Source organism: Carcharodon carcharias, chromosome 18 (genome assembly GCF_017639515.1).
Source record: "Carcharodon carcharias isolate sCarCar2 chromosome 18, sCarCar2.pri, whole genome shotgun sequence".
NCBI classification, from domain to species: domain Eukaryota; kingdom Metazoa; phylum Chordata; class Chondrichthyes; order Lamniformes; family Lamnidae; genus Carcharodon; species Carcharodon carcharias.
The window spans coordinates 103501323-103528276 of record NC_054484.1 but is presented as its reverse complement, the minus strand read 5'-3'; the positions used below and the strand labels follow the sequence as shown (position 1 = coordinate 103528276).

Below are 26954 nucleotides of genomic sequence, written 5' to 3'. Positions count from 1 at the left end.
GAACAGCTAAACAATACCTACAACCTTGAGAAAGGAGTAGAAACTAGATCTTTCTTACTACAATTTTATAGATAGAAACTAGGAGAAAAATATGAATTCAGCAACACAACTGAGAAGTTTTATTGAGGAAATGTTCACCAAATTAAGCAGATCTACCTCCAAGCAAAATCTAAGCTACTCACCTGGAAGATCTCATCCTTGTGTGACTCAAAGGAGTGGAGCTTTAACTTTAGATTTCGAAGGTCCCACAATGCCACCGTCTAGGGAAAGCACAAAAGTTGCAACTGTACCTCAGTAAAGTGTTTGATACATGGCCATAATACTTCAACATGTTAAAAACAATGCTGCATTCATAGAAAACAGCCTAAGATCTCAGAATCTCTTCGAGGAAAGTTACAGAAACATAGTACAGGAACTGTACAAGTTTGCTAAGGTTGCTAGAGGAACTGTACAAGTTTGATAAGGTTGTTACAGAAACCAAAGTTTTAACCTTGTCAGCAGAGCCAGTTGCTAGGATAAATTCACTGTAAGGGTTGAAGGATAGGCAGTTGACTTCAGCTGTGTGTGCATCCACAGAGTGGCTAGGTTTTGAAGTGTTATTCGACCTTGTGTCCCAGCTGAAAAATAAAGATTATATAAATTTAGCCAAAGCTAAAAATGCTGACAATTTTGTTTTTTGTAGGTTCCATTTAAAAAAGGCAACTTATTTTTAGCATTCTGAAATTGCAGCATTATAAACAGAGCCACTTCTCATTATTGTCACAAGTTACAAGCCTGTCATACCAAGCAAGATTATTTTAACTTTTGCCCAAAATGAGCACCAATTACTTTCCAACTTTCACTTTAAATATAAAATTTTAATCAATAAACAGATTAACTAATTTATTTTATTTCCCCAAGTCTTTAAATATAACCTTAATCAAACCCTAATATAGGTCAAAGCACTTGGTCAGCACCAAGTCATATGCAGCAATAAGCCTCAGGTTCAATCCCCATTTGAGGAGTTAGCTGTTTTCAAATCATGAATTGCTACAATTGGTTTCTGTGACCTTGGCTAGAGAAGAAAAATAAATAAATAAATTCTTGTTCCTGATATTATCTGGTGACTCATGCTGGAAAGGATATATCCAGAGAAAGGTGGTGAACACAGATGTAATGTCTTCTGTTATCAAGTCAGTTGCTAACACTCACCTGTTAGATGCACATGAAGAACAGACTTTTGGCTGTGGTGCCAGCATGAATCACACCTTCAGGAAAGGATCACAAATCCTACTTACCTGAAAATCTAGCAAACTAACCGATACCAACTTGTGAACCTGCCTTAAATGGAGCCCCACAACTCTCAAATCATGATTTAGATTGTAAAATGTAACTGTATATACTTATGGCTATAAAATCAGGAGGGTTCTTCATGAAACATTACACATTATTGAAACAAAAAACTCAGAAGTTATGATAGTTAAAAAATGAACAAGATTAGTCGCTGTAAAATTTTGCTTACTGCATGAGGTCATGCATTACATGGTATCATAGCAGACCAGAATGATTACCACTTGGGACATTGCTGCCCACAATACAGCTGGTGAGTCTACAACAGTGATATTCATAATGTGGTCACTGGTAGTCCCCTCTCCCTCACCTGTAGCCCTCAGCAGATGTGCTGCTCCATGTGTCTCTGGGCTGCCATCCACAGCCTGCCAGCTCTGAGATGTTGCCAGAGTCAGGATATATATCAAAGAGAAAAAGATAGACATTGGGATTATAGGTCTCAAATGAAAAGTTGGTGAATATTTCTGGTCTACAGGAAGTAATACCAGACTTTCTTGTTGCTTTTATGGTTATAGTCTTGCTACTTTTGTTAAAATTGGCATGATATCTTGTACTCACATCATGAGCTTCTGGTCATCAGCCACAGATCCAAACAAGGATTCATGCAATAAATGCCAGGAGACATCTTCTACAACTGCAGTATGACCTGTAAAGATCGTTTTCGCGTCTACTATCTTTCCTTCTTTTGGGCCTGCACTAATGTCCCAAAGACAGATAGTCTGTGGAAAAAAGTATACATAATTTATGTTAATAATAATGCCCATTTGCTGGAGAAAATTTCTCAGTTATTACCAGCCTGCAAGCTTAAAACAACTAGAATCTAACATGTGAATAGATTTGTCCATCTAATTGTTTTAAATCACAAGGCAATTCTTAAAATCTTGAGGCTGAGAGTGAATTTTACAATCAAATTTTTACTGGACTGATTACATTGGGAACAAAGCATTTACAGTTTTGTTAAACTATCCTGTGTGAAACATTCAAGTGTTGGCAAGTGCACTGCCTTTGGCTGGACAAACGGTGAAGCAATATGTGCACCTACATGATCATCTGAAGCACTGAGAAGATGTCCACTTAGATTTGGGTTCCAGGAAAGTCCATATCCTTCTTTCTGGTGACCACGCAGTCGCAGATCAGGATTACACTCACCACTTGGATCTAGCTCAGACAAAAGATTAGCTCCAGTGAGACTGAAACATAGAAACCTATGTAAAGTCAATGTCTTATTATCTTAGGACTGTATAGTAGCAAAATGTTTAGTTTTTGTTTAAACAAAAACAAGTTGATTATTAAGTTGAACCAGAGAATGTTCACCTTGGTTTATGATCCAATTTTAAACTAATCAATATAAAATAAGCAGTACAAAGAGATTGAATATTTGTACTTAGTCAAGGAAACCATATTTGCGAAACTACAAAAGAAATGGTGTGTGTTAGAAACACTGTCAAGGTAGCATTTATTTCAACAATAAATTGTATTTATATAGCACCTTTAACATAACAATCCACAGCAGCGCTAGACAAAGTCTGATACCAAGCTATATAAGATGACATTGGAGAAAATGACCATAGAACCATAGAAAAGTTACAGCACAGAAAGAGGCCATTCAGCCCAGAACCAACTAAAAAATATTTTTTTTTAAAAACTAGCCGCCCATTTTAATTTCAACTTTCAGCACCTGGTCCATAGCCTTGCAGGTTACAGCATTTAGGTAGAGATCCAAGTGCCTTTTAAATGAGTTGAGAGTTTCTGCCTCGACTATCAAACCAGGCAGTTAATTCCAAGTCACCATCCTCATGTCAAAGAGGTAATTTAAGGTGCGTTGTAGTGTGGTTTAGGAAGGGAAATCCAGGACTTCGGTCCTAAGCAGAAGGCACATCCACCCATGGTAGAGTGATTAAAATTGGAGGTGCACAAGCAGTGCACAAATATCTGATGGTTGTATGGCTGGAGGAAGTTACAGATAGGGAAGATACAGCAAGGTAAGAGTCTCACTGCAAGGAGCACTGAAAAAGCTGAAGGAAGTAAAGAACAGTAATCTCTCTCAAAAAATGTAAGTGTACAAATATTTGATTCTCTGGTTCAGAGGTCAATTGCAACATTTAAATAATTACCCCATTTTCACACATTTTGAACCCTTTCTGTAAGGACAGGATATTTTCAATCTATATTTTCTTATTAACACCAATCCTACATACTACTCCCACAAAAAGCACCTAACGTTTTTCCGTTTTATAAGATGGACTTCAATGGTCAAACATATCTGCAAATTAGTTCATTTTTGTAACAATCACCGACATGTCCAATCAACATTTTGGATGTTTCGAGCAAGTTTTCTAATATCCCATCACCACTACTCTTTCCAAGGTCACCACAGAACCAATTTGTGCCAAAGTCTGATTCTAGAGGTGCTGGATGCAATCCTCCTTTTGGCCTATTCTTCATATATGTCATATATGTGGCTAAACAGTGTAAGCTATTCGTTCATGTTTTGCGGGGGGGGGGGGGGGTGTGTGTGTGTGTGTGTGTGTGTGTGTGTGTGTGTGTGTGTGTGTGTGTGTGTGTGTGTGAAAAAAGGAGGGAATAGAGAATGGACTGACATCAAGGATAATAGTCAAAGGTACCAGATTGTTATAAAACCATATTTGAATATTAACGCCTTTCAATATAAGAATCCTGCCACTCCTCTCCAGGATTACCTAACATGAATGCAGTCCCACAACGGTGGTTGACCATCGTGCCCTGACATGACCTAGTAAGCTACTCGGCTATAAAACAACTACAAGACATAAATATAAGCCAAGGATCGGTGGCGACAACCCAAGCATCAGATCTGGGTTGACTGGAGTCCAAAAAATCTCAGCCCAACTGACTGGACAAGGCTCCTCATTAACATTTGGAAGCCAGTATCCAAGTTACAATAGCTATCTCACAAACTAATCAAACCACAGACAGAATTGTACTCTTCATATTTATCAGCCAACATCTCAGATTCTTCAATCATTACTCTTTACTATGTCATAACCGACCAGCAAGGAGGTGGGGCTGCAGTGGTATAGCTGGGAGAGCTTAGCTCCAATGTTGAGCCTTGTACTGCTTGGTCAACTGAGGCATTGGGTGGGGCAATCTATGATCTTCAGTTGGAGGTTCCCTTGACCTAAAGTAATGAGATTTCTTGGAGTCTTAGTTATGTTGAGGACGCCTTTAATAACCACAAGATGTTTCGGAGCCAATGAAATACAACACGAACTACAATTCAAAAGTAATGTAGGGAAACATGGCAGTTTGCACATGGCAAGGACCCATGAACAGCAAAGAGGTGAATGACCATGTAACCTGTTTCAACAGTGATCGAGGGACATATGTGGGCCAATATCCTGCTCTTTGAGTAATGCTGTGGGACCTTTTCCATCTGCCCGAGAGGACACACGGGGCCTCAATTTAACTCCTCGTCCTGAAGGTGGGCCATTCAGCAGTTCAAATCAATGTTGTGGGTTCACTCCAGAATGGAGCACACAACCTAGACTGATATTTCAGTACAGTACAAAGGGTGCCCTACACTGCTGAATGACCCACCTTTAGGGTGAGGAGTTAAACTGAGGCCCCACGTGTCCTCTCAGGCAGATGGAAAAGATCCCACAGCATTACTCAAAGAGCAGGGATGTTGCCTACATATGTCCCTCAATCATGATTGAAACAGATTACAGATTCACCTCCTGTTCATGGGTCCTTGCCATGTGCAAACTGACTGTCATGTTCCCTACATTACAACACCTACTACAATTCAAAAGTGTTTCATTGCTCCGAAACATCTTGCGGTTATTAAAGGTGCTATACAATGTTCTTTCTTTGATTCCGACCACACCCTGTCAAAACGGTAGTAGGCAAATCAGAAAACTTACAGGTGGAAGGGCTCCACGAATATCATAATCTTCAACTTATAGTATAACCCAGCATGCAAGTACAAAAGACGAGTGTGAACATTTTACAAACGTCAGCCAAAAAGGGCAAGTGATCCCATTTGGCCACATCCCCAATGCCCAACCAATTCCATTAACTCCTCTTAACATTAAATGGCTGAGTACATTAAACACAATGAACGTAATGGGCCCTGACAACATCTCAGCTGTAGTGCTAAAATCTTGAGCACCTAAACTAACATCCCCACAGCCAGGGTTTTCTAGTATAGGTATAGCACTGGGGTTTGCCAGTGAGATAGAGAGAACTCTCATTTGACATTCTTTCGTCCCTCTCTAGGCGAAGATTTTAATGAATGGTCTCCATTCCCACCTTTCCACAAACACTTGTAGGCAACCTGAATTTCTGGAACATTGGTATTCCCTGTTGTCTGACACAGAGGCGCACAGTATTGAATAGAGGGCTGAAGTATGCCAAAGACAGCTCTACATTAAAAGGTTAACTTTAACTGCATTGGTTTGTGGGGATGGATCTTTCACTAAGCACAATATGGGTCTGGATAAAATTTGGATGCAACAAACATTGGATGATATGAATTTTGCTAACCAGCTGTTAGTTGGACATGATCAGGTCCTGGTGGCACAGTGTGCACAACCAAGTGATGCCCTTCTCATGCTGCACCTTGAATACTCGTGCAACAAAAGGAAGAGAGTCAAAAGGCCAACTGGAACCTTCAGCGTACCACAAGCTTCCTTTCAGATCATCAAGATTAGGGATATTGTTAAGTGTTGCTGTGCACTTACAGTAATTGAGGTTCCAGAGATGGAGGAAATAGACTGTAACAGAGCTGATAAACACCAGCACTTGTGTATTGCTGAAAAGAGACATGAAGTTTTTTGTCTTGCAGTCATAAGGACAGAAACAAGAATGCCAAATTTCAAAAAGTGCAACAATATATACTGCATGAGAAAAGGGTGCTAATTGGTCAGCAAGTTAGCTTTGTGATTTTGCTTTTGGGCAGCATTTGCTGAACAATCCTAAGTGTGCCATGAATTACACTAACAACCAATTTAAGATCATCAGTTGGGCTCGCAATGTAGCTCACTTACACTTGCTAGAGGCTACATATATTCATATGCAGGTATCTGTCCTCTGCAGACAAAAGGAATATGTCCACTAAATGCACCTTTTTTGAACTAAATAGAAGCATGGGCACAATAGCTCTCTGATGCATTTGCCATGGCAACATCTCGACCAGAGCTGACTTGCCAACTAATTAGCACCCTTTCCTCGTGCCAACCAATCAGCACCCTTTTCTCATGCTTTTGAAATTTGGCATTCTTGCTTCTGTCCTTTTGAGTGCAAGACAAAAAACTTTGACTGCATTTATCTTTTTTCAGCAGTGCTCAAGTTCTGTACTACCAAGTGACTATTAATATACAACAGCATAAGCCTCCATTCTAAACCAGAGGTACTGTGAGGCAGATTTATTTAAGCGATGATTCTTTGGAGTTGAACTGCCCTGTGGTATTACTTTTAACTAACATAAACCAGTTTTATGTAAAATTCAGCAGTTTGGCCCAATGACAATCAAACAACTGAGCTTCCCAACACAACCATCTTTGAAAAGAGCCTTGTATTGATGGGAGGTTCTTCCAGTTTAAAACTTAGAAAACATTTTAATTTGAATAAGCAAATAACTTATGGACAGTTAGATACTCATCACTTCCTATTAATTACATTTTGCATCCTGTTTAGCTTAGAGAAAATCCAAATAGTTTGTCATCTTAAATTAGAATATACTGGGACATTGACACACCTTGCACCTAATTCCAAAATAAAAGGAAGCCACCGATCAAAGTTGGTGTATATTAAGTAATACCCATGATGATTTATTAATTCCCCCATCCTAAATATTTCAACACTATGCTGATAGAGCTCAAGAGAGCCCAAAGCAAAATGGAGATGAAATATTGACATGTAGATGTAGTATAATCGGATGTCTTTAATTAAAAGCTGCCACAATGAAACTGGAGTCAAAATTACATGTTTAGATTAAGGTGGTGACTAATTATTGTTGTTGCAGAAACAAAGATACATGAAGGCTTTTTGTGATCAAACTACAGTACAGGAAAGGAAGGCACTTGAAAATAAAACAAGAATAATTTTCAGAATTGTGTAAAAATAACCCAAATGGTCAATATGAATAACTGCAATCAGCTTCTCAGTAATTACTCAAAAGCCAAAAGAAAGCAGCAATCACTCATGTGTGCATGAAAGGTACTATTTTACTGGCAGAGTCTCTAATGAAAGGAGGATCAACTCTGCAAAACAAAGTTTCTGTTCACACCACATCTACTTTCAATACAATGCAAAATTCTGAAAGATGAATAATGGCAATTTTAAATAAAAAATACTTGCCTTATTATGAAACCTGATCATTACATGTGCAAACTGTAGACTTTTGGTTTCCAGTTGGCTGTTGCTTGTTAATTACATAAAAAGGTACATTTCTAAAATGCCTTGAACAATTTTGCTCAGTAAATGGGCTTCTGTAAAGCTCATTAGCACTGCCAATAGCTTAATTATGCTATAGTGAAACTTATAAACTATGGAGACCTAGGGGACTCGGGTGTCCTTATTATCATGATAGTCAATCTACATTGCCAAATATTGTGGGGTTGGGTGCATCTCCTGTTGTGTTCCTTTACTTTACCCCAACGTGATTGTGCCTAATTCTGAAGCCCAGCCAGCAGGATGCTATTTCAGCTCATATTCCGTTTGTTGGATCTCCCAGTTCAATGCCATCCCAGGGTCCTTTCCCATTGAAGGAGTGATGCCCTAATGCTGGGATTATGTGCACAGGACAAGGTGGCTGCAGTAGGGTCAGTGTCATAGAGGCAGAGTATTACAGCACGGAAAGAGGCCCTTTGGCCCATCGTGTCCACACCAGTCATCAAGCCCCTATCTACTCTAATCCTATTTTCCAGCACTTGGCCCATAGCCTTGTATACTATGGCTTTCAAATGTTCATGCTTCTTAAATGTCAAGTGTTCCCACCTCTACCACCCTTTCAGGCAGTAAGTTCCAGATACCCCCCTACCCTCTGGGTGAAAAAATATTTCTTCAACTCTCCTCTAAGCCTCCTGCCCCTTACCTTAAATCTATGCCCCCTGGTTATTGACCCCTCCACTAAGGGGAAAAGTTTCTTCCTATCTACCCTATCTATGCCCCTCAATTTTGTACAATTCAATCAGGTGGCCCCCTCAGCATTCTCTGCTGTAAGGAAAACAGCTCCAGCCTATCTAGTGTCTCTTCACAGGTGAAATGCTCCAGCCCAGGCAACATCCTGGTGAATTTCCTCTGCACCCTCTAGCGCAAACACATCCTTACTATAGTGTGGCAAACAGAACCACACACAGTACTCCAGATGTGGCCTAACTAATGCTTTATACAGCTCCCTCAATCTCCCTGCTCTTGTATTCTATGCCTCGAATAATAAAGGCAAGTATCCCATATGCCTTCATAACCACCTTATCTACCTGTCCTGCTGCCTTCAAGAACCTATGGACACGCACACCAAGGTCCCTCTGATCTTCTGTCCTACCATTCATCGTGTACTCCCTTGCCTTGTTAGTTCTCCCAAAATGCATCAACTCACAATTTTCAGGATTAAATTCCATTTGCCACTATTCTGCCCATCTGACCAGCCCATCTATATCATCTAAGGCTTTCCTCCTCGTTATTTACCATGCCACCAATTTTTGTGTCATCTGCGAACTTACTGATTGTAGAGTACATGCATGTAGGAGGTACAAACAGCAAGGGACCCAGCATCGAACCCTGTGGTATGCCACTGGACACAGGCTTCCAGTCACAAAAACAACCTTCAACCATCACCCTCTGCCTCCTGCCAGTAAGCCAATTTTGGATCGGATTTGCCAAATTGCCCTGGATCCCATGGGCTCTTACCTTCTTGACCAGTCTCCCATACGAGACCTTGTCAAAAGCCTCAAGTCAGAAGTCCATGTAGACTACATCAACTGCTCTACCCTCATCTACACACCTAGTCACCTCTTCAAAAAATTCAATCAAATTTGTTAGACGTAATCTCCGCCTGACAAAGCCATGCTATCCTTGATTAATCCTTGCCTCTCCAAGTGGAGATTAATTCTCTCCCTCAGAGTTTTTTCCAGAAGTTTCTCTACCACTCATGTTGGGCTCACTGGCCTATAGGTTCCTGGTTTATCCCTACCACCGTTCTTAAATAATGGTACCACATTAGCTGTCCTCCTCTGGCACCTCTCCTGTGGCCAGAGGATTTGAAAATTAATGTCAGGGCCCTGCAATCTCCTTCCTTGCTTCCCACAGCAGCCTGGGATACATCTCATCTGGGCCTGAGAATTTATTCGCTTTTAAGCCTGCTAAAGACGCTAATGCCACCTCCCTCTCCATGCTAATTTGTTCAAGTATATCACAATCCCTCTCCCCGATTTCTGTAGCTACATCATCCTGTTCTATAGTGAATACAGATGCAAAGTACTCATTTAAAACCTCACCTATGTCTTCCGGCTCCTCACACAGGTTGCCACTTTGGTCCCTAATGCGCCCAACTCTTTCTCTGGTTATCCTTGTGCATCTAATAAAATGTCTTTGCATTTCCCTTTATTTTACCCACCAGTGTTTTTTCATGCCCCCTCTTCGCTTTCCTAATTTCTTTTTTAAGTAGCCCCCTGCACTTTCTATATTCCTCTTGGGCTTCCACTGTTTTGAGCCCTCGGTACCTACAATAAGCTTTCCTTTTTTCCCTTATTCAATCCTGTACATTCCTATACATCCAGGGTTCCCTGGACTTGTTGGTCCTACCCTTCACCTTTACAGGAACATATTGGCCCTGCACTCTCACTACTTCCTTTTTGAATGACTTCCACTGCTCTGATGTAGATTTTCTTACAAGTAGCTGCTCCCAGTCCACTCTGGCCAGATCCTGTCTTATCATATTAAAATCGGCCACCCCCCAATTCAGAACCTTTATTTCGGGTCCATCATTGTCCTTTTCCATAACTGTCTGGGATATCCCAGCCAAATTGCAAGACGGTGGGGGAAGAGCAATTAACATCCTGCAGACAGCTGTCCAAAGGCCCATTCTGCACCTCCCACCTCTTCCCCACGTGATGCAGAAGCTAATGAAGAGCTGGGGTGGGTAATGGGCTGTTAGCAGCTCATCAGTACGTTTGAGTAGTACTGCTTGGGGTCATTCCTGGAGGTTTAACCACATGACATCTATGAATTTTATTGGATTTATCTCAAAGGTTGGGTTCCCTAATTTGAGAATCTTTATCTGTGGTTGCACACTAATACAAGTTATACAAGTAGTTCCAAGAATGAAGATGCCACCTGATTGAGCAGGGAAATCAGGAAACCAAAGGCAGGGAAAAAGGGAAACCATTCTCCATGTCTACCCCACTCCAAGCCCCCAGTCTCCCTAGTTGCCATTCAAGTCCCACATTGCACAGCCCCCCCAGCCTGAGAGAACCCATTTCCGTCTCTTCTGGCTATCATCCACTCCCCAGTCTCCCTCCCCGACACCACCAAGTCCCCATTCTAGAGATTCCATCTCTTCTTCCAGTTCAAGCCTCCAACGATTTCAGAACCCCCAATTCCTCCCGGCTGGTCACAGCTTCCTGCAAGTGATAGCCTTGAGAAATAGCCAGTAAAGTACTTCATGAAAAAGTTGGGAAATTATCTGGTTAAAATTAATGTGATTTAACCTCATTCTGTTTCTGGACACCAGGCAAACAGCTAATCGTTATTTATTGTGTCTCACCAAAGGGTTTGCTTTCATGTTGACGCACCGTTGCAGATGTAAAATCATTCATCTCAGCTGCTGGGGCCAGAGCTTGAGATAGGAACCCTCCCATGCAGGAAACTGAGGAGAGATGTGATGTTGCATGGTCCAGTTCCTGTCATTTGTGGCACAGTGAGTTCTTTACCCAGCATCCATAATGGCAGAGAAACAGAGTACTCTATTCCTGGAATAGAGCCATGCAAGCATTCAATCCTCTTACCCGAGTGCCCTGTATTTTAAGATGTAAACCGACTTAAGACATTGAATGCTGTCCACAGTTTCAAGGTGCAGTTGCAGCTATTGCAATGCAACTTGTTTGGGACCGTCAATAATTGTCCTTGTGGTTCCATTCTTGGGGATGTTTTACTGTGTTAAAAGTGCTATATAAATACAGGTTGTTGTTAATGTTTGTTTTTTGGATGCCTATATATACAGGCTTCACTTTAGTTTAAGCACCAAACATTAGTGGCTCCATAATCTTACTGCACAATGTTCATTACCTGGTTTAGATGGATGCTTGGTGTAGTCAAAGACAAGCACATCAGAGGTGGGGGTTTTGGTGGCAATAATGCATGGATTCTGTGGCATATAACGCGCTCGGTTCACTTCTCCTTCATGATTGATTTTAATTTCAATTTCTATTTTTCCGCTTACAGACCCAAATCCACCAAATTCTGAAAAAAATGATATATTAGGACAAAATGAATGAATATTAAATGACAAAATGACTCATTACAGCAGAAGAGTTATCTTAAAAAAAATGGCCAACAGTTATTCAGTAACAGAAGTCAGAATATTCTCAATTCGGCTACCCTAATTTGATGTTGAGTTATAGTTTCTTTCCCCCTTGGGAAGGAAGAGAAAACTGGCTAGAAAGTATTCTCTTCAACTGATATTCAAGACCTGCTGACATGGCTCTGCCTAAAAGGTGTATGAATAAAGGAAGAAAATGCTTAGAAGGTACAAGTCACAAAAGATAAAGTCAATATTTGTGCCATTTGTAGTTCATGTCTTTAAGAGGGCAAAGTACATTGGGCATTGGACTTTTGGAACAGAGATCAAATCCACAGAGGACTTTTGTACACTGCTGTGAATTAGCATTACAGCTAATCACTCAGTAGGTGTGAAAGATTTTCTCTGAGCTTTACAAGCAGTAAAGTTGTAAACATATTCTCTATTGGCATATTTATAATTTTGCTATATATTGTACACAAAATAATCCTCCCTTGCCTTCTTTAAACCCCCCACCCACTCAATGTAAACTAGCAAATGGAGACAAGTTATTTCGCAGCCTGAGAGATTGAGACAGAATTTCAAAACAAGGGGCTTAGGCAATTAAAGGCACTATCACTAATAGTGGGGTGAAGGGAGGGATACAAAAGACGCAAAGGTTGTTGGAACAAAAGATGCTGAGAATTATACTTTAAAAAAGTCAGAACTATTATGGAATACAGATTTCAAAAAGATCAGTTACAGAAGTAGAAGGCTAGTTTAGAATTAATCAGAAACCAAGTTGATCAATGTTTTTATAGTTGTTTGTCCTCTAAAACCACAAATAGCATCTAGCTCAAATACAACATGCAACAGCATCCTAACATTATAGCACATACCTCCCTTCTCACTATCATAGTGAGAAGCATCAAATTGAGCATCATCATTGGGGATCTGGACACTTGCAATGACCAAATGGTTCTGTTCATCAGACGTGTGTGTCCCTAGCACCAAGCGATGAACACTATAATCTTTTCCTTCAGGCCTGTACAGAAATTAGTTTTTTTAAATAAGGTAATTAAACTGGTAATCAACCAGCATAAAAGCTAGACCGCACTAGACCAAAGAAATACTTTTCCTTCAGTTGAAAACTTCCAAAATTAGATTCCTCATTGAATTTTTAACTCATTAATTTTTGTCATAACTTTAAGGATTACAACACTAATCTTCAATTGTTATTACTTCATTAGAATGCTGATACTCTAAAACAGCCAAAGGGCAAGTCATATTTATAAAATACCCCTAAGAATGCAACATGGGTGGTTCCTGGTCTGCATTATACTGGAAGCAATGTTATCAAGTAGAAAATAAAAGTGAAATAAGACATTGAACATCCTTTTTTCATTTTACAACTGGAATAGATTGGTAACAGTAACAGGGTTTTTGCTGCATTTTTCTTATGAAACATTAATGTATGATAACCTGGGGAGGCAGTGGTGTAGTGATATTGTCACTGGACTAGTAATCCAGAGACCCAGGGTAATGCTCTGAGGACCCAGGTTCAAATCCCACCAGGGTGAAATTTTAAATCAATAAAAATCTGGAATTAAGTCTAATGATGACCATGAAACCATTATCGTAAAAACCCAACTGGATGACTAATGTCCTTTAGGCTAGGAAATCGGCTGGAAATTGGCCTACATATGACTCCAGATCCACAGCAATATGCTTAACTCTTAAATGCCCTCTGAAATGGCCGAGCAAGCCACTACTAAAAAGTCTTAAAAAAATAGGTAATGGAACCGGGCAGATAGGCAATGGAAAACAGAAAGGCAAACTCAGCCCTGTCGACACTGCAAAGTCCTCCTTACTAACATCTGGGGGCTAGTGTCAAAATTGGGAGAGCTAACTCACAGACTAGCCAAGCAAAAGCCTGACATCATCTGTAAGGTATGGTGCTGAGAGTATGACTACGTCCCAAACACCACCATCTCCTGTCCCACCAGCGGGACAGACCCAGCAGAGGTGGTGGCAGTGGTATAGAGTCGGGAGGAAATTGCCCTGAGAGTACTCAATATCGACTCCGGACACTATGAAGTCTCATGGCATCAGGTCAAACTTGGGCAGGGAAACATCCAGCTGATGAATCAGTCCTCCATGTTGAACACCACTTGGAGGGAGCACTGAGGGTGGCAAAGGCACAGGATGTAATCTGGGTGGGGGACTTCAACATCCATCAAAAAGAGTGCCTCAGTAGCATCAGTAGAGACCAAGTCCTAAAGGACATAGCTGCAAGACTAGGTCTGTGGTAGGTGGTAAGGGAAGCAACAAGAGGTAAAAACTTACTTGACCTCATCCTCACCAACCTGCCTGCCATAGATGCATCTGCCCATGACAGAATCAGTAGGAGTGACCACCGCGCAGTCCTTGTGAAGACAAAGTCCTATTTACCACCGTGCTAAATGGGATAGATTTTGAACAAATCTAGCAACTCAATACTGGGTAACCATGAGGCACTATGGGCCATCATCTGCATCAGCATTCTACTCAACCACAATCTGTAACCTCATGGTCCAGCATATCACCTCTACCATTACCACCAAGCCAGGGTGTCAACTGTGGATAAATGAACAGTGCAGAGGGGCATGGCAGGAGCAGCATCAAGCTTACCTAAAAATGAGGTGTCAACCTGGTGAAGCTACAACACAGGACTACTTGGTGCTTATGCTGTTTAGCACACAAGCGATAAACAGAGTTAAGCAACTCCACAACCAACAGGTAAGATCTAAGTTCTGCAGTCCTGCCACATCGAGTCATGAATGGTGATGGATAATTGAACAACTCATTGGAGGTGGCAGCTCCAAAAATATCCCCATCCTCAATGATGGAGGAACCCAGCACATCAGTGCAAAAGATAAGGCTGAAGCATTTGCAACACTCGAGTCAGAAGTGCCGAGTGGATGATCCACCTCGGTCTGCTCTGGAGGTCCCCAGCATCACAGATGTCAGTCAATTCGATTCACCCCACATGATATTAAGAAATGGCTGAAGGCACTGGACACTGCAAAGGCTACGGGCCCAGACAATATTCCGGCAATAGTACCGAAGAACTTACTGCGCCCCCTAGCCAAGGTACAGCTACAGCACTGGCATCTGCCCAGCAATTTGGAAAATTGCCCAGGTATGCCTTGTACACAAAAAACAGGACAAATCCAAACCGGCCAATTACTGCCCTATCAGTCTACTCTCAGTCATCAGTAAAGAAACAGAAGGGGTCATCAACAGTGCTATTAAGCTGCACTTGCTTAGCAATAACCTGCTCACTGACGCTCAGTTTGGGTTTCGCCAGAACACTCAGCTCCTGACCTCATTACAGCCTTGGTTCAAACATGAACAAAGGAGCCAAACTCCAGAGGGGAGGTGACAGTGACTACCCTTGACAATCATTTCACCGAATGTGGCATCAAGGAGCCCTGTCAAAACTGGAGTCAATGGGAATCAGACGGAAAAATCTCTGTTGTTTGGAGTCACACCTAGCACAACGAAAGATGGTTAAGGTTGTTGGAGGTCAATCATCTCAGTTCCAGGACATCACTGCAGAAGGTCCTCAGGGTAGAGTCCTAGGCCCAACAATCTTCAGCTGCTTCAATGACTTCCCTTCCATCATAAGGTCAGAAATGAGGATGTTTGCTAATGATCGCACAATGTTCAGCACCATTCACATTTCCTCTGATACTGAAGCAGTCCATGTCCAAATGCAACAAATCCTGGACAATATCCAGGCTTTGAATGACAAATGGCAAATAACATTCGTGCCACACAAGTGCCAGGCAATGACCATCTCCAACAACAGAGAATCTAACCATCATCCCTTGACATTCAACAGGATGACCAACGCTGAATCTCCCGCTATCAACACCATTGACCAGAAACTGAACTGCACTAGCCATATAAATACTGTGGCTACAAGAACAGGTCAGAGGCTAGGAATACTGAGGCAAGTAACTCACCTCCTAACTCCCCAGAGCCTGTCCACCATCTACAAGGCACTAGTCAGGAGTATGACAGAATACTCTCCACGTGCCTGGATGAGTGCAACTCCAACAACACTCAAGAAGCTTGTCACCATCCAGGACAAAACAGTCCGCTTGATTGGCGCCCCATCCTTTCCCCATTCATTCCCTTCACCACCGACACACAGTGGCAGCTGCGTGTAGCACTTACAAGATGCACTGCAGAAACTCACCAAGGCTTCTTAGATAGCACCTTCCAAAACCACGACTGCTTCCATCTATAAGAACAAGGGTAGCAGACACATGGGAATACCACCACCTGGAAATTTCCCTCCAAGCCACTCACCACCCCAACTTGGAAATATATCGCCGTTCCTTCACTGTTGCTGTGTCAAAATCCTGGAACTCCCTCCCTAACAGCATTATGGGTGTACCTACACCACATGGACTGCATCAGTTCAAGAAGGCAGCTCATCACCACCTTCTCAAAGGCAACTAGGAATGAGCACTAAATGCTGGCCTAGCCAGTGATGCCCACATCCCGTGAATGACGAAAAAAAATTAGGTTATTTCAAGGGATGCCACCACAATTTAGAAAGATTTGATACATTGCCAGATTAAAAAACTGTTAATAGTTCTGTGTGGGTTAATTAGAACAGCAAGACATGCAGACTCGTTTATAATATATACATCAAGCAGAAAACATGATAAGACAAGCATGTACATTCTAATGGTTACATTTTCATTATACTGCACTATGTTCCCACACCTCCTTGCATGTCACTGATAAATAAAATGCAAATCCTGACCATTGCCCAGTGGTACAGCATTTTATCAAGGGGTGATATGACTTGAATGGGGATATTATGTTTCTCTTCTCCTCTCGACAGGACTCAGCTAGACATTGGTGGATTTACTTTTCCAAGCTAAGTTGAGTGAAATGGGCAGGAAACAATTTAGGAATAATTGGGGTATTTTTGGGTTGGCAGGTTGTGATTAGCAGGGTACCGCAAGAATCAGTATTTGGGCCTCAGCTGTTTATAATCTATATTCATGGCTTCATGATGTATTGAAAATGGCAGACAATACAATTAGGTGGGAAAGTAAGCGGTGAGGAGGTGGCAAAGAGGCTGCAGAGGGATACAGACAGGTTAGGCGAATGGGCAAGAACTCAGCAGATGGATTACAATGCAGCCAAATGCGGTGAAGTCTGCCACCTCTGGTAGGAAAAATAAAAAGCAGAATTTTTTGAATGGTCAGTCTAGGGAACTGTACATTCAGAGGTACCTAGGTGTCCATGTACATGAATCATAGAAAGTTAGCATTTGCTGTGACTGTATGCTACGTTAGCTTTTGTTACAAAGGGATTGGAGTAAAAAGTAAAGATTTACTATAATTATACATGGCATTGGTGAGGTTGTACCTGGAGTACAGCAAGGCGTTTTGGTCTCCTTTCCTTGGGAGGGACATGCATTGCGCTCCCATTAGGGCAACTATGTTCACTAGGCTAGTTCCTGAGATAAGGGGTATGTCTTTGGAGAGATAGAGTGGACTAGGCCTATATTTCCTTAAGTTTAAAAGAATGAGGGGTGATCTATTGAAACATAAAATTCTCAAGGGACTTGACAGGTAGACACAAAATGTTTTTCCCTGGCTGGGGAAATCAAGAACGCAGTCACAATCTCGGAATAAGAGGCCAGCCACTTAGGGCTGAGATGAGGAGAAATTTCATCGAAGAATTGTGAACTTCTGGAATTCTCTACCCTACAGAGAGCTGTGGATGCCAAGATGTTGATTACATTCAAGACAGAGATTGGCAGATTTTTGGGTACTAAAGGAATTAAGGGATATGGGGATAATGTGGGAGGTGGATTTGAAGTAAATCAGTCATGATCTTATTAAATGGTGGAGCAGGCCATGGCCTACTCCAGCTCCTATTTCTTACGTCAACTGAACTGCTCTTGAGTGTGTCTTAATTGCCTGTTAGAAGAACGTGGATTAACTTGGTTTAAACTATGATTTGTGCATCCTGTTCCATAGTCATATTCACCAGCCCAATACAGCCCAAATGGAAAACACAGTAGCATTGTAATGTATACATTTCAGTTAACATAGCTGTGTTCATTTTTATTCCTTAGCTAAGAAAGCCTATTTTTCATTTTAATGTTTTACAAACAAGAACAGTAGATATCAAACACAGGGAATTTTAATAGAGCTGCAAAAGAACAGAGTGAAAAATCAACTTACCTGGTAACATCAGGAAGCCATTGTACAGTAAGACTTGGCCATTCCAACGCATGTGTCATAACCAAGTCATACAGAAATGGAGTATTCTTCTTCCATATTTTATATTCTTCATTGATTACACGCTCCTCCACTGCGTCGTCATAAACTGAAAGAACAGTTTACCTTTCAATTTCAGCCTACTGCCAGTTTCCATAAAATAAATTGAAATAAAAATTACACTGCCATACCATATTAAAAATGCTTATTCTAGGAACATGAGGTGTAAGAGTTAAGGTGTTACAGACTCTTCTTCAGCTGAAGAGAGGAAGAAATGTGATTGGAGCAGGCGGAGCAAAATTGAAGGTCAGGGATAGGTGGAAACTCAGGAGAGATTTGAATAAAGATGTCATGGACACAAGACAAAGGGAGTGGCAATGATAGTGTTGAAGACTAAAGAGGGTGCTGATAGAGGCATAAAGATAAGATAGCAGAATGTGTTAATAAAAGAACAAGGGTCAGTGCTCTCTGAAAGCCAAACGTAAGAACAAGTTACAGGTAGCCCTGAAGGGGGATGGGGGGTTGGGAAAAAGTCAAAATAAAGGACAGAGTCTGAAGAGTCATTCGGAATGTAAACTTCATCTCTCTCTCCACAGATGCTGCCAGGCCTGCTGAGTTTTTCCAGCATTTTTTATTTTTATTTCAGATTTCTAGCATCTGCAATATTTTGCTTTTAAATTTTCTCTAAAGTCCCTTCAATTGTCTTTACTCAATCTCTTTTCAATGGGTGGTGTCTATTCAGCAGACTACTTCTTTTAGAAAACAAAACTGAATACAGATGTTACCAAGAATACTTTCTCCAACTTGATTCTGGAAGAGTCCTGGCAGATTGGAGGGTGGTAAACGTAACCCCACTATTTAAAAAAGGAAGGAGAGAGAAAACAGGAAATGACAGACCCGTTAGCCTACTATCAGCGGTAGGGAAAATACAAGAGTCTATTATAAAGGATGTAATAACAGGACACTAAGAAAATATCAATGGGATTAGACAAAGTCAACATGGGTTTATGAAAGGGAAATCACATTTGACAAACCTATTGGAGTTTTTTTGAGGACATAACTGGCAGTATAGATAAGGGAGAACCAGTGGATGTAGTGTATTTGGATTTTCAGAAAGCTTTTGATAAAGTCCCACATAAAAGGTTAGTGTACAAAATTAAAACACATGAAATTGGAGGCAATATATTGGCATGGATTGAGAATTGGTTAACAAACAGGAAACAGAGTAGGAATAAATGGGTCTTTTATTGGAATAGCAGGCAGTGACTGATGGGGTACTGCAGGGATCAGTGCTTGGGCCCCAGCTATTCACTATATATCAATGATTTGGATGAGGGAACCAAATGTAATATTTCCAAGTTTGTTGACAACACAAACTAAGTGGGAATGTGAGGGGTGAGGAGGATATTAAGAAGCTTCAAGGCAATTCAGACAGGTTGAGTGAGTGGGCAAATACATCACAAATGCAATATAACATGGATCAATGTGAAGTTATCCACTTTGGTAGGAAAAAACAGAATAGCAGAGTATTATTTTAATGGTGATAGATTGGGAAATGTTGATGTACAAAGGGACCTGGGTGTCCTTGTACACCAATCACTGAAAGCAAGCATGCAGGTGCAGCAAGCAGTTAAGAAGGCAAATGGTATATTAGCCTTCATTGCAAGAGGTGCAGGTGCAAGGATGTCCTACTGTAGCTCTACAGGGCCTTGGTGAGACCACACCTAGAGTACTGTGTGCAGTTTAGGTCTCCTCACTTAAGAAAGGATATACTTGCCATAGAGGGAGTGCAGCGAAGGTTGGCCAGACTGATTACCGAGATGGCAGGATTGTCGTATTAAGAGAGATTGGGCCGTCTAGGCCTGTATTCACTGGAGTTTAGAGGGGATCTCATTGAAACATAAAATTCTGACAAAGCTATACAGTCTGGATGCAGGGATAATGTTTGCTCTGGCTGAGGGGGTCTAGGACAAGGGGTCACAATTTCAGGATATGGGGTAGGCCATTTAGGACTGAGATGAGGACCAACTTCTTCACTCAGGGTGGTGGACCTGTGGAATTCTCTACCACAGGAGGCTGTAGAGACCAAGTCACTGAATATAGTTAAGGAAGAAATAAATAGATTTCTAGACACTAAAAACATCAAGAGGTTTGGGGAGAGAGCTGGAGTATGGCGTTAAGATAGCGGGTCATATCAAATAGCAGAACAGGTTTGAAGGGCCGAATGACCTACTCCTATTTTTCTATGTTTCTGTGTAACAGCTTACACTTATACAGCGCCTTTGGCATAAGAAAAGGCTCTAAAGCAGTTCACAAGAGTGTATTCAGAAAAACTTGAACCCTTCTCTGCTCATCAATTTCATTCGCCGTACCAAAACCCTACCCATACCTTTGCTACATTGAGACTCAATTATCTTAAATGCTCTCCTAATCAGGCTCCCCATTTCAAAACATCATAAATCATTTTAAATGTCCAAACCATCTGCTCATTTCTACATTTCCATTGTCTTGCCAAGCTCCAGTGGCTCACCAACCCTCATAAAATTGATTTTAAGACTCATATCCCTATTTTCAAATTTCATCATCACCCTTGAGCACATAATCCAGGCTGACATGACAAAGCAGTACTGAAGGGTGTACTACATTGTCAGATGTGCTGTTTTTGGATGAACTGTTAAACTGAAACGTGTCTGCCCTATCAGACAGATTTTAAATAGCACCATGGGTTATTTTATAAGGTGAATTCTCCCAGTCACCGTCAATCAACACCTGAAACAAACAACTTGATCACTTATCTTATTGCTGTTTGGGAGGGATCGCTGTGCGTGCATTGGTTGCAGTTTCCTTCATTACAACAGTGACAACGTTTCAAAATCATTTATTTGGCTGTAAACCAGTCTGGGACATACCAAGGACATGAAAAACACTATACAAACGCATTAGTTCTTTAAACTGACAGCTAGCTGAAAAGATGATTCCAATATTTCACTCCCAAAAATTAGACCTACAGTAGCAATTAACTCAGAAGCAAAATTCCACCCAGAAAACAAATCTAAGCACCTCGCACTGCAACAGATCAGCACAAATAGGACCACTACACACTGCAATTCCTGCTCAGTGAGCTGCATTATAAAGTAAAGCATCTTCAAAAACAGGAGGTCACAATAGGGATCTATGAAAAGGTTAATAAGTCCAATCATGGCAGATGAGGTGAACAGTGGGAGGAGGGAGAGAAGGAGCCACTGTTCCTGTGTGCAAAAGCTCCACTTGCTGGATCCAGGCTGCCTCCTGCCCCATGACAGCGACACCACTTTAGACTAGGCTTATATCCACAATGCTCCCCTGAAGCGAAGCCACACAGTGGGATCCAGAATGTTCAGTGCCCTTCTCCCTCACTCATTATTGGCCACCCATGGCCTCCACAGAGATTGTGGCAGGTGTTGGGAGGGGAAGCAGTACCAACAGGACATCACCTAAAGCATCCCTCATGCTGTCTAGAGTGGATTAAAAATAACAGTGAGAACTGGCTTCAAGTGAAATTAAGCTTACTTTAAATTAAAATGACATCGCACTGAAGACTTGTGCTTCAGAACTTGCTACGCCCTTAGCCAATGTCATCAAATTATAATAATTTTCATAATATTGTGATTTATTGTAAAGGTAGGTTAATAGTGGGGTTTGGATTAGTTTCTCTGTGTGAATGTGTGTGTGTGGGGAACGTAACGGAATTGGAGGCAGCTGGTCTGGAGCTTTAGAGTTATCAAAAGGGAAGTTAGGTTTGAAATGCTAAATACGGAAACATGGCTAAAGTTTTAGAATGTGAGGGGTGAGGAACATTTACATTTTTAGATAAACTAGGTTAGTTTGAATTTCAAGGTGTAAGATGCTACACCTAGTCATAAGAAGCTAAGTCAAACAGTGTGTTTATTATCCCAAAGGTTTCTGATATTATGAATACTATGAAAAGATTCATATTAGGAGAAAAATGAAGTTGCAAAAACATATGGGAATAATGGAGTTGGCATTAAAATGGAGAAACATGTATAAAGGAGATTAGGTTATGTGAAAGGGAGAAGACATTCGAAAACTCTCCAGCCCACTGCTGTCCACAGGAACTGAAGCTAAGAAAATTCACTTTGAATATCACTGTCCAGGGTATTTGTGTGTTTTGCCTGGGTCTCTTGAAATCTATTTTTGTTTTACTGTTGCCTTAATAGAAGTGTAACTGGGAGCTAGATTAATTAGGGGAGTTAGGGCTTATTATGGTAGTAACGTGTTCGTGCTTAAATCTTTTCTACTTAATAAATGTTTAATATAGTTTTGTAAAAAAAACTGAAGTCTTGGTATACTTTTTACTACTGAATTCAAGGCACACATCTCAAAATAAAATACAAATTGCAAATCAGTTGTGGCGGCTGTTTCAAGTTTCCCACTGGGATTTAAGCAGCACAGCATTTACCATCGCTGTGCCATAACACCAAGCTGTTCTAGTAAGCTACAACACTGACATCTACCAGGCAACATGGAAAATTGCCCAGGTATGTCCTGTACATAAAAACCACAAATCCAACCCAGCCAATTACCACCCCATCAGTCTACTCTCGATCATCTGTAAAGTGATAAAAAGGGGCATCAACAGGGCTACCAAGCGGCACTTGCTCAGCAATAACCTGCTTATCTCGACTACAGCTCCTCACACCCCGCTTCCTGTAAGGACTCCATCCCATTCTCTCAGTTCCTTCGCCTCCGTCGCATCTGTTCCGATGATGCTACATTCAAAAACAGTTCCTCTGACATGTCCTCCTTCTTCCTTAACCGAGGTTTTCCACCCACGGTCGTTGACAGGGCCCTCAACCGTGTCCGGCCCATCTCCCGCGCATCCGCCCTCACGCCTTCTCCTCCCTCCCAGAAACATGATAGGGTCCCCCTTGTCCTCACTTATCACCCCACCAGCCTCCGCATTCAAAGGATCATCCTCCGCCATTTCCGCCAACTCCAGCATGATGCCACCACCAAACACATCTTCCCTTCACCCCCCCTTATCGGTATTCCGTAGGGATCACTCCCTCTGGGACACCCTGGTCCACTCCACCATCACCCCCTACTCCTCAACCCCCTCCTATGGCACCACCCCATGCCCACGCAAAAGATGCAACACCTGCCCCTTCACTTCCTCTCTCCTCACCGTCCAAGGACCCAAACACTCCTTTCAAGTGAAGCAGCATTTCACTTGCATTTCCCCCAACTTAGTCTACTGCATTCGTTGCTCCCAATGTGGTCTCCTCTACATTGGAGAGACCAAACGTAAACTGGGCGACTGCTTTGCAGAACACCTGCGGTCTGTCCGCAAGAATGACCCAAACCTCCGTCGCTTGCCATTTTAACACTCCACCCTGCTCTCTTGCCCACATGTCTGTCCTTGGCTTGCTGCATTGTTTTAGTGAAGCCCAACGCAAACTGGAGGAACAACACCTCATCTTCCGACTAGGGACTTTACAGCCTTCCGGACTGAATATTGAATTCAACAACTTTAGGTCGTGAGCTCCCTCCCCCATCCCCACCCCCTTTCTGTTTCCCCCTTCCTTTTTTTTCCAATAAATTATAAAGATTTTCCTTTTCCCACCAATTTCCATTATAAAAAAAACCCCCCCACTAGAGCTATACCTTGAGTGCCCTACCATCCATTCTTAATTAGCACATTCGTTTAGATAATATCACCAACTTTAACACCTATTTGTTCTATTGTACTATTGTCGTTGACATCTTTTGATGATCTGCTTCTATCACTGCTTGTGTGTCCCTACAACCACACCAACCCCCTCCACTTCTCTCCCCCCACCCAACCACCCCACCCCCACACCTTAAACCAGCTTATATTTCACCCCTTTGTTGGATTCACTCAAGTTCTGTCAAAGGGTCATGAGGACTCATAACGTCAACTCTTTTCTTCTCCGCCGATGCTGCCAGACCTGCTGAGTTTTTCCAGGTAATTCTGTTTTTGTTTTGGATAACCTGCTTACTGACGCTCAGTTTGGGTTCCACCAGGGTCACTCAGCTTCTGACCTCATTACAGTTTTTGTTCAAACATGGGCAAAAGAACTGAACTCCAGAGGTGAGGTAAGAGTGCCTACCCTTGACATTAAAGCCGCATTTGGTCGAGTGTGGCATCAAGGAGCCCTAGCTAAACTGGAGTCAATGGGAATCGGGGGGGGAAACTCTCCGCTGGTTGGAGTCATGCCTAGCACAAAGGAAGATGGTTGTGGTTGTTGGAGATCAATCATCTCAACTCCAGGACATCACCACGGGAGTTCCTCAGGGTGGTATCCTTGGTCCAACCATCTTCAGCTGCTCCATCAATGACCTTCCTTCCATCATAAGGTCACTGATGATTGCACGATGATCAGCACCATTCATGACTCCTCAAATATTGAAGCAGTCCATGTCCAAATGCAACAAGATCAGGACAACATCCAGGCACAGTCTGACAAATGGCAAGTAACATTCGAGCCATACAAGTGCCGGGCAATGGCCATCTCCAATGAGAGAATCTAACTATCACTCGTTGTCATTCAATGGCATTATCATCACTGAATTCCCCCACTATCAACATCCTGGGGACTCCAATGACCAGAAACTGAACTAGCCATATAAATACTGTGGCTACAAGAGCAGGTCATGGCTAGGATTCCTGCGATGAGCAACTTTCCTCCTGACTCCCCAAAGTCTGTCCACCATCTACAAGGCACAAGTCAGGAGTATGATGGAATATTACCCACTTGCCTGGATGAGTGCCGCTCACACAACACAAGAAGCTTGATACCATTCACTTGACAAAGCAGCCCACTTGATTGGCATCCCATCCACAAACATTCACTCCCTCCACCACTGACGTACAGTGGCAGCAATATATACCATCTACAAGATGCACTGCTAAAACTCACCTAACCTCCTTAGACAGCACTTTCAAAACCCAAGAACACTACCATCTAGAAGGACAAAGGCAGCAGATACATGGGAACACCACCACCTAGAGGTTCCCCTCCAAGTAACTCACCATCCTGACTTGGAAATATATTGCCATTCCTTCACTGTCGTTGGGCCAAAACTCCCTCCCTAACAGTACTGTGGGTGTACCTACACCACAGGGACTGCAGCGGTTCAAAAAGGCAGCACACCACCACCTTCTCAAGGGCAATTAGGAATGGGCAATAAATGCTGGCCTAGCCAGTGACACCCGCATCCCATAACTGAATAAAAAATCACCAAAGTGGTTTTAAATATAAAATGGGTCTGCTGCGACAAATCAAATAGAAAAGCAGATGGGCATGAAAGGTCTGACCCTTCCCTTTGATGGACATTAACATTGTCCAATCAGAACACACCATTTAGTGACAGGATGCAGCGCTGTGCTGGGAAAAGTCAAGCACCTGGCAGGTGTTTTGTCAAATAGATATTTGGGATTTGTTAAACACTGGCCACACAGAAGCTCCCAAAAACCATTCATGTACTGCCACAAGGGAAAGGCAGCAATGCCTCAGGCAGCGCAGACATTGCCAGAAAAAAACAATTGGTGCTTGGCACTCCATCATGGATGCGAGGGAGTGTGTTTTCCAGTCTGGTCTCTGATCCAGCAGGTTTGTGGCTGATGGGGCTGCACTTTCAAAACAATGAATGAGTTGGAGCCATTTAATTTCACATTTAGAAAAATAAAAAATAATCAATATGGATATTCAATTGTATGGCCCATTGTTATACTGAAAAAACCACGGAATTTTTTTTAAATGATGCATGAGGGGAGGAGGGAGGGAAGGAGGGGGTGGGGGGGTGGTGTAGGCCTGAGAAGCCTAAAGGTTGAGAATCTCTGTTTGAGATGATTAAACCACTCTTGTGTATGAGGAATGCTGTAGGATCCATCCATACCTACAAGTTAATGCAGGGCACTTCGAAGAATCTTTTTGTTTTAAAAAAAAAAGTGGAAGGTGTTTTGTGCTTATCTTCGTGTCAAGTTACTTCGAACATCCAAGATCCCAACAGGCCATTCAGTCCAACGGGTTTGTATCCACGCTCCACGTGAGCCTCCTCCCACCTCCTCTTGTCTCTAAACCCCCAACACACCCTCCCTCCCTTTCTTCCTCATGTGCTGCTGATCCAGCTTCCCCTCAAAACACACACTTACGTTCTTCACCTGAGCTGCTCCATCTAAGCACATTCTCAGCAGCCTGCTTTCTTCGCTATTTTTCTACGCCTGACCATCAGACCCCCCCTCAAGAGGGGGGGGGGGGGGGGAGATGAAGAGTTTCGGACTCCTTCACAAGTTGCGACACACAAGTTTCTGCAGGACTGACCGGCCCTCCTACATCGAAGCGTGAGGAGGAGGAGGGGGGGGGGGGGGGGGGGGCACTGCCCGCTGCTCCCCACAGAACCGTGTCCAAACCTCTCTCAAAAACATTGCATCTTCCCAACCCCCAACCCAGGGGCGGCCGCTTCCAGCCCCTCGGAGTGAGGGCGAAGGGGCAGGGCCCGGCTCGAGCTGCTGCCCCCTTCCCCGGTCTGCCCATACCAAGCTGCTCTCTCTCTTCTCACACACACACACATATATATATATATATATATATATACATACATACACTGGGGGGGAGGGGGGAACACTCACCCTCTTTATCCGCCATTCTCACCATACGGAACGGAGGCTGCTGCGGCCGCCGCTGCTGCTGCTCACGGTTTAATTTTAAATGATTTAAGCCGAGCCGAACAATCGATCCCGCGCTCACTCTCCAACCGCCCCCGCGCCACAAACTTCACCCCCACTGCGCCGGCGCCGTAGCCCCGGGGGTCACGCTGGCTCCCGAGCC

The 26954-nt window shown here is 42.5% G+C and overlaps 1 protein-coding gene across 1 annotated transcript in view; it reads right to left on the bottom strand.

Moving 5' to 3' along the window:
- LOC121290582 (histone-binding protein RBBP7) overlaps positions 1–26952 on the bottom strand; it is a 40150-nt gene extending 13198 nt beyond the window's left edge. The window contains exons 1-8 of the mRNA XM_041211191.1: positions 26756–26952; positions 18067–18211; positions 12706–12851; positions 11596–11769; positions 2372–2487; positions 1888–2048; positions 491–617; positions 183–260 (exon numbers count right to left, since the gene is read on the bottom strand). Coding sequence (XP_041067125.1) covers positions 183–260; positions 491–617; positions 1888–2048; positions 2372–2487; positions 11596–11769; positions 12706–12851; positions 18067–18211; positions 26756–26780 — 972 coding nt within the window. The 5' untranslated portion in view covers positions 26781–26952. The remainder of the gene's footprint in view (positions 1–182; positions 261–490; positions 618–1887; positions 2049–2371; positions 2488–11595; positions 11770–12705; positions 12852–18066; positions 18212–26755) is intronic.
- Positions 26953–26954: the final 2 nt, after the last annotated feature.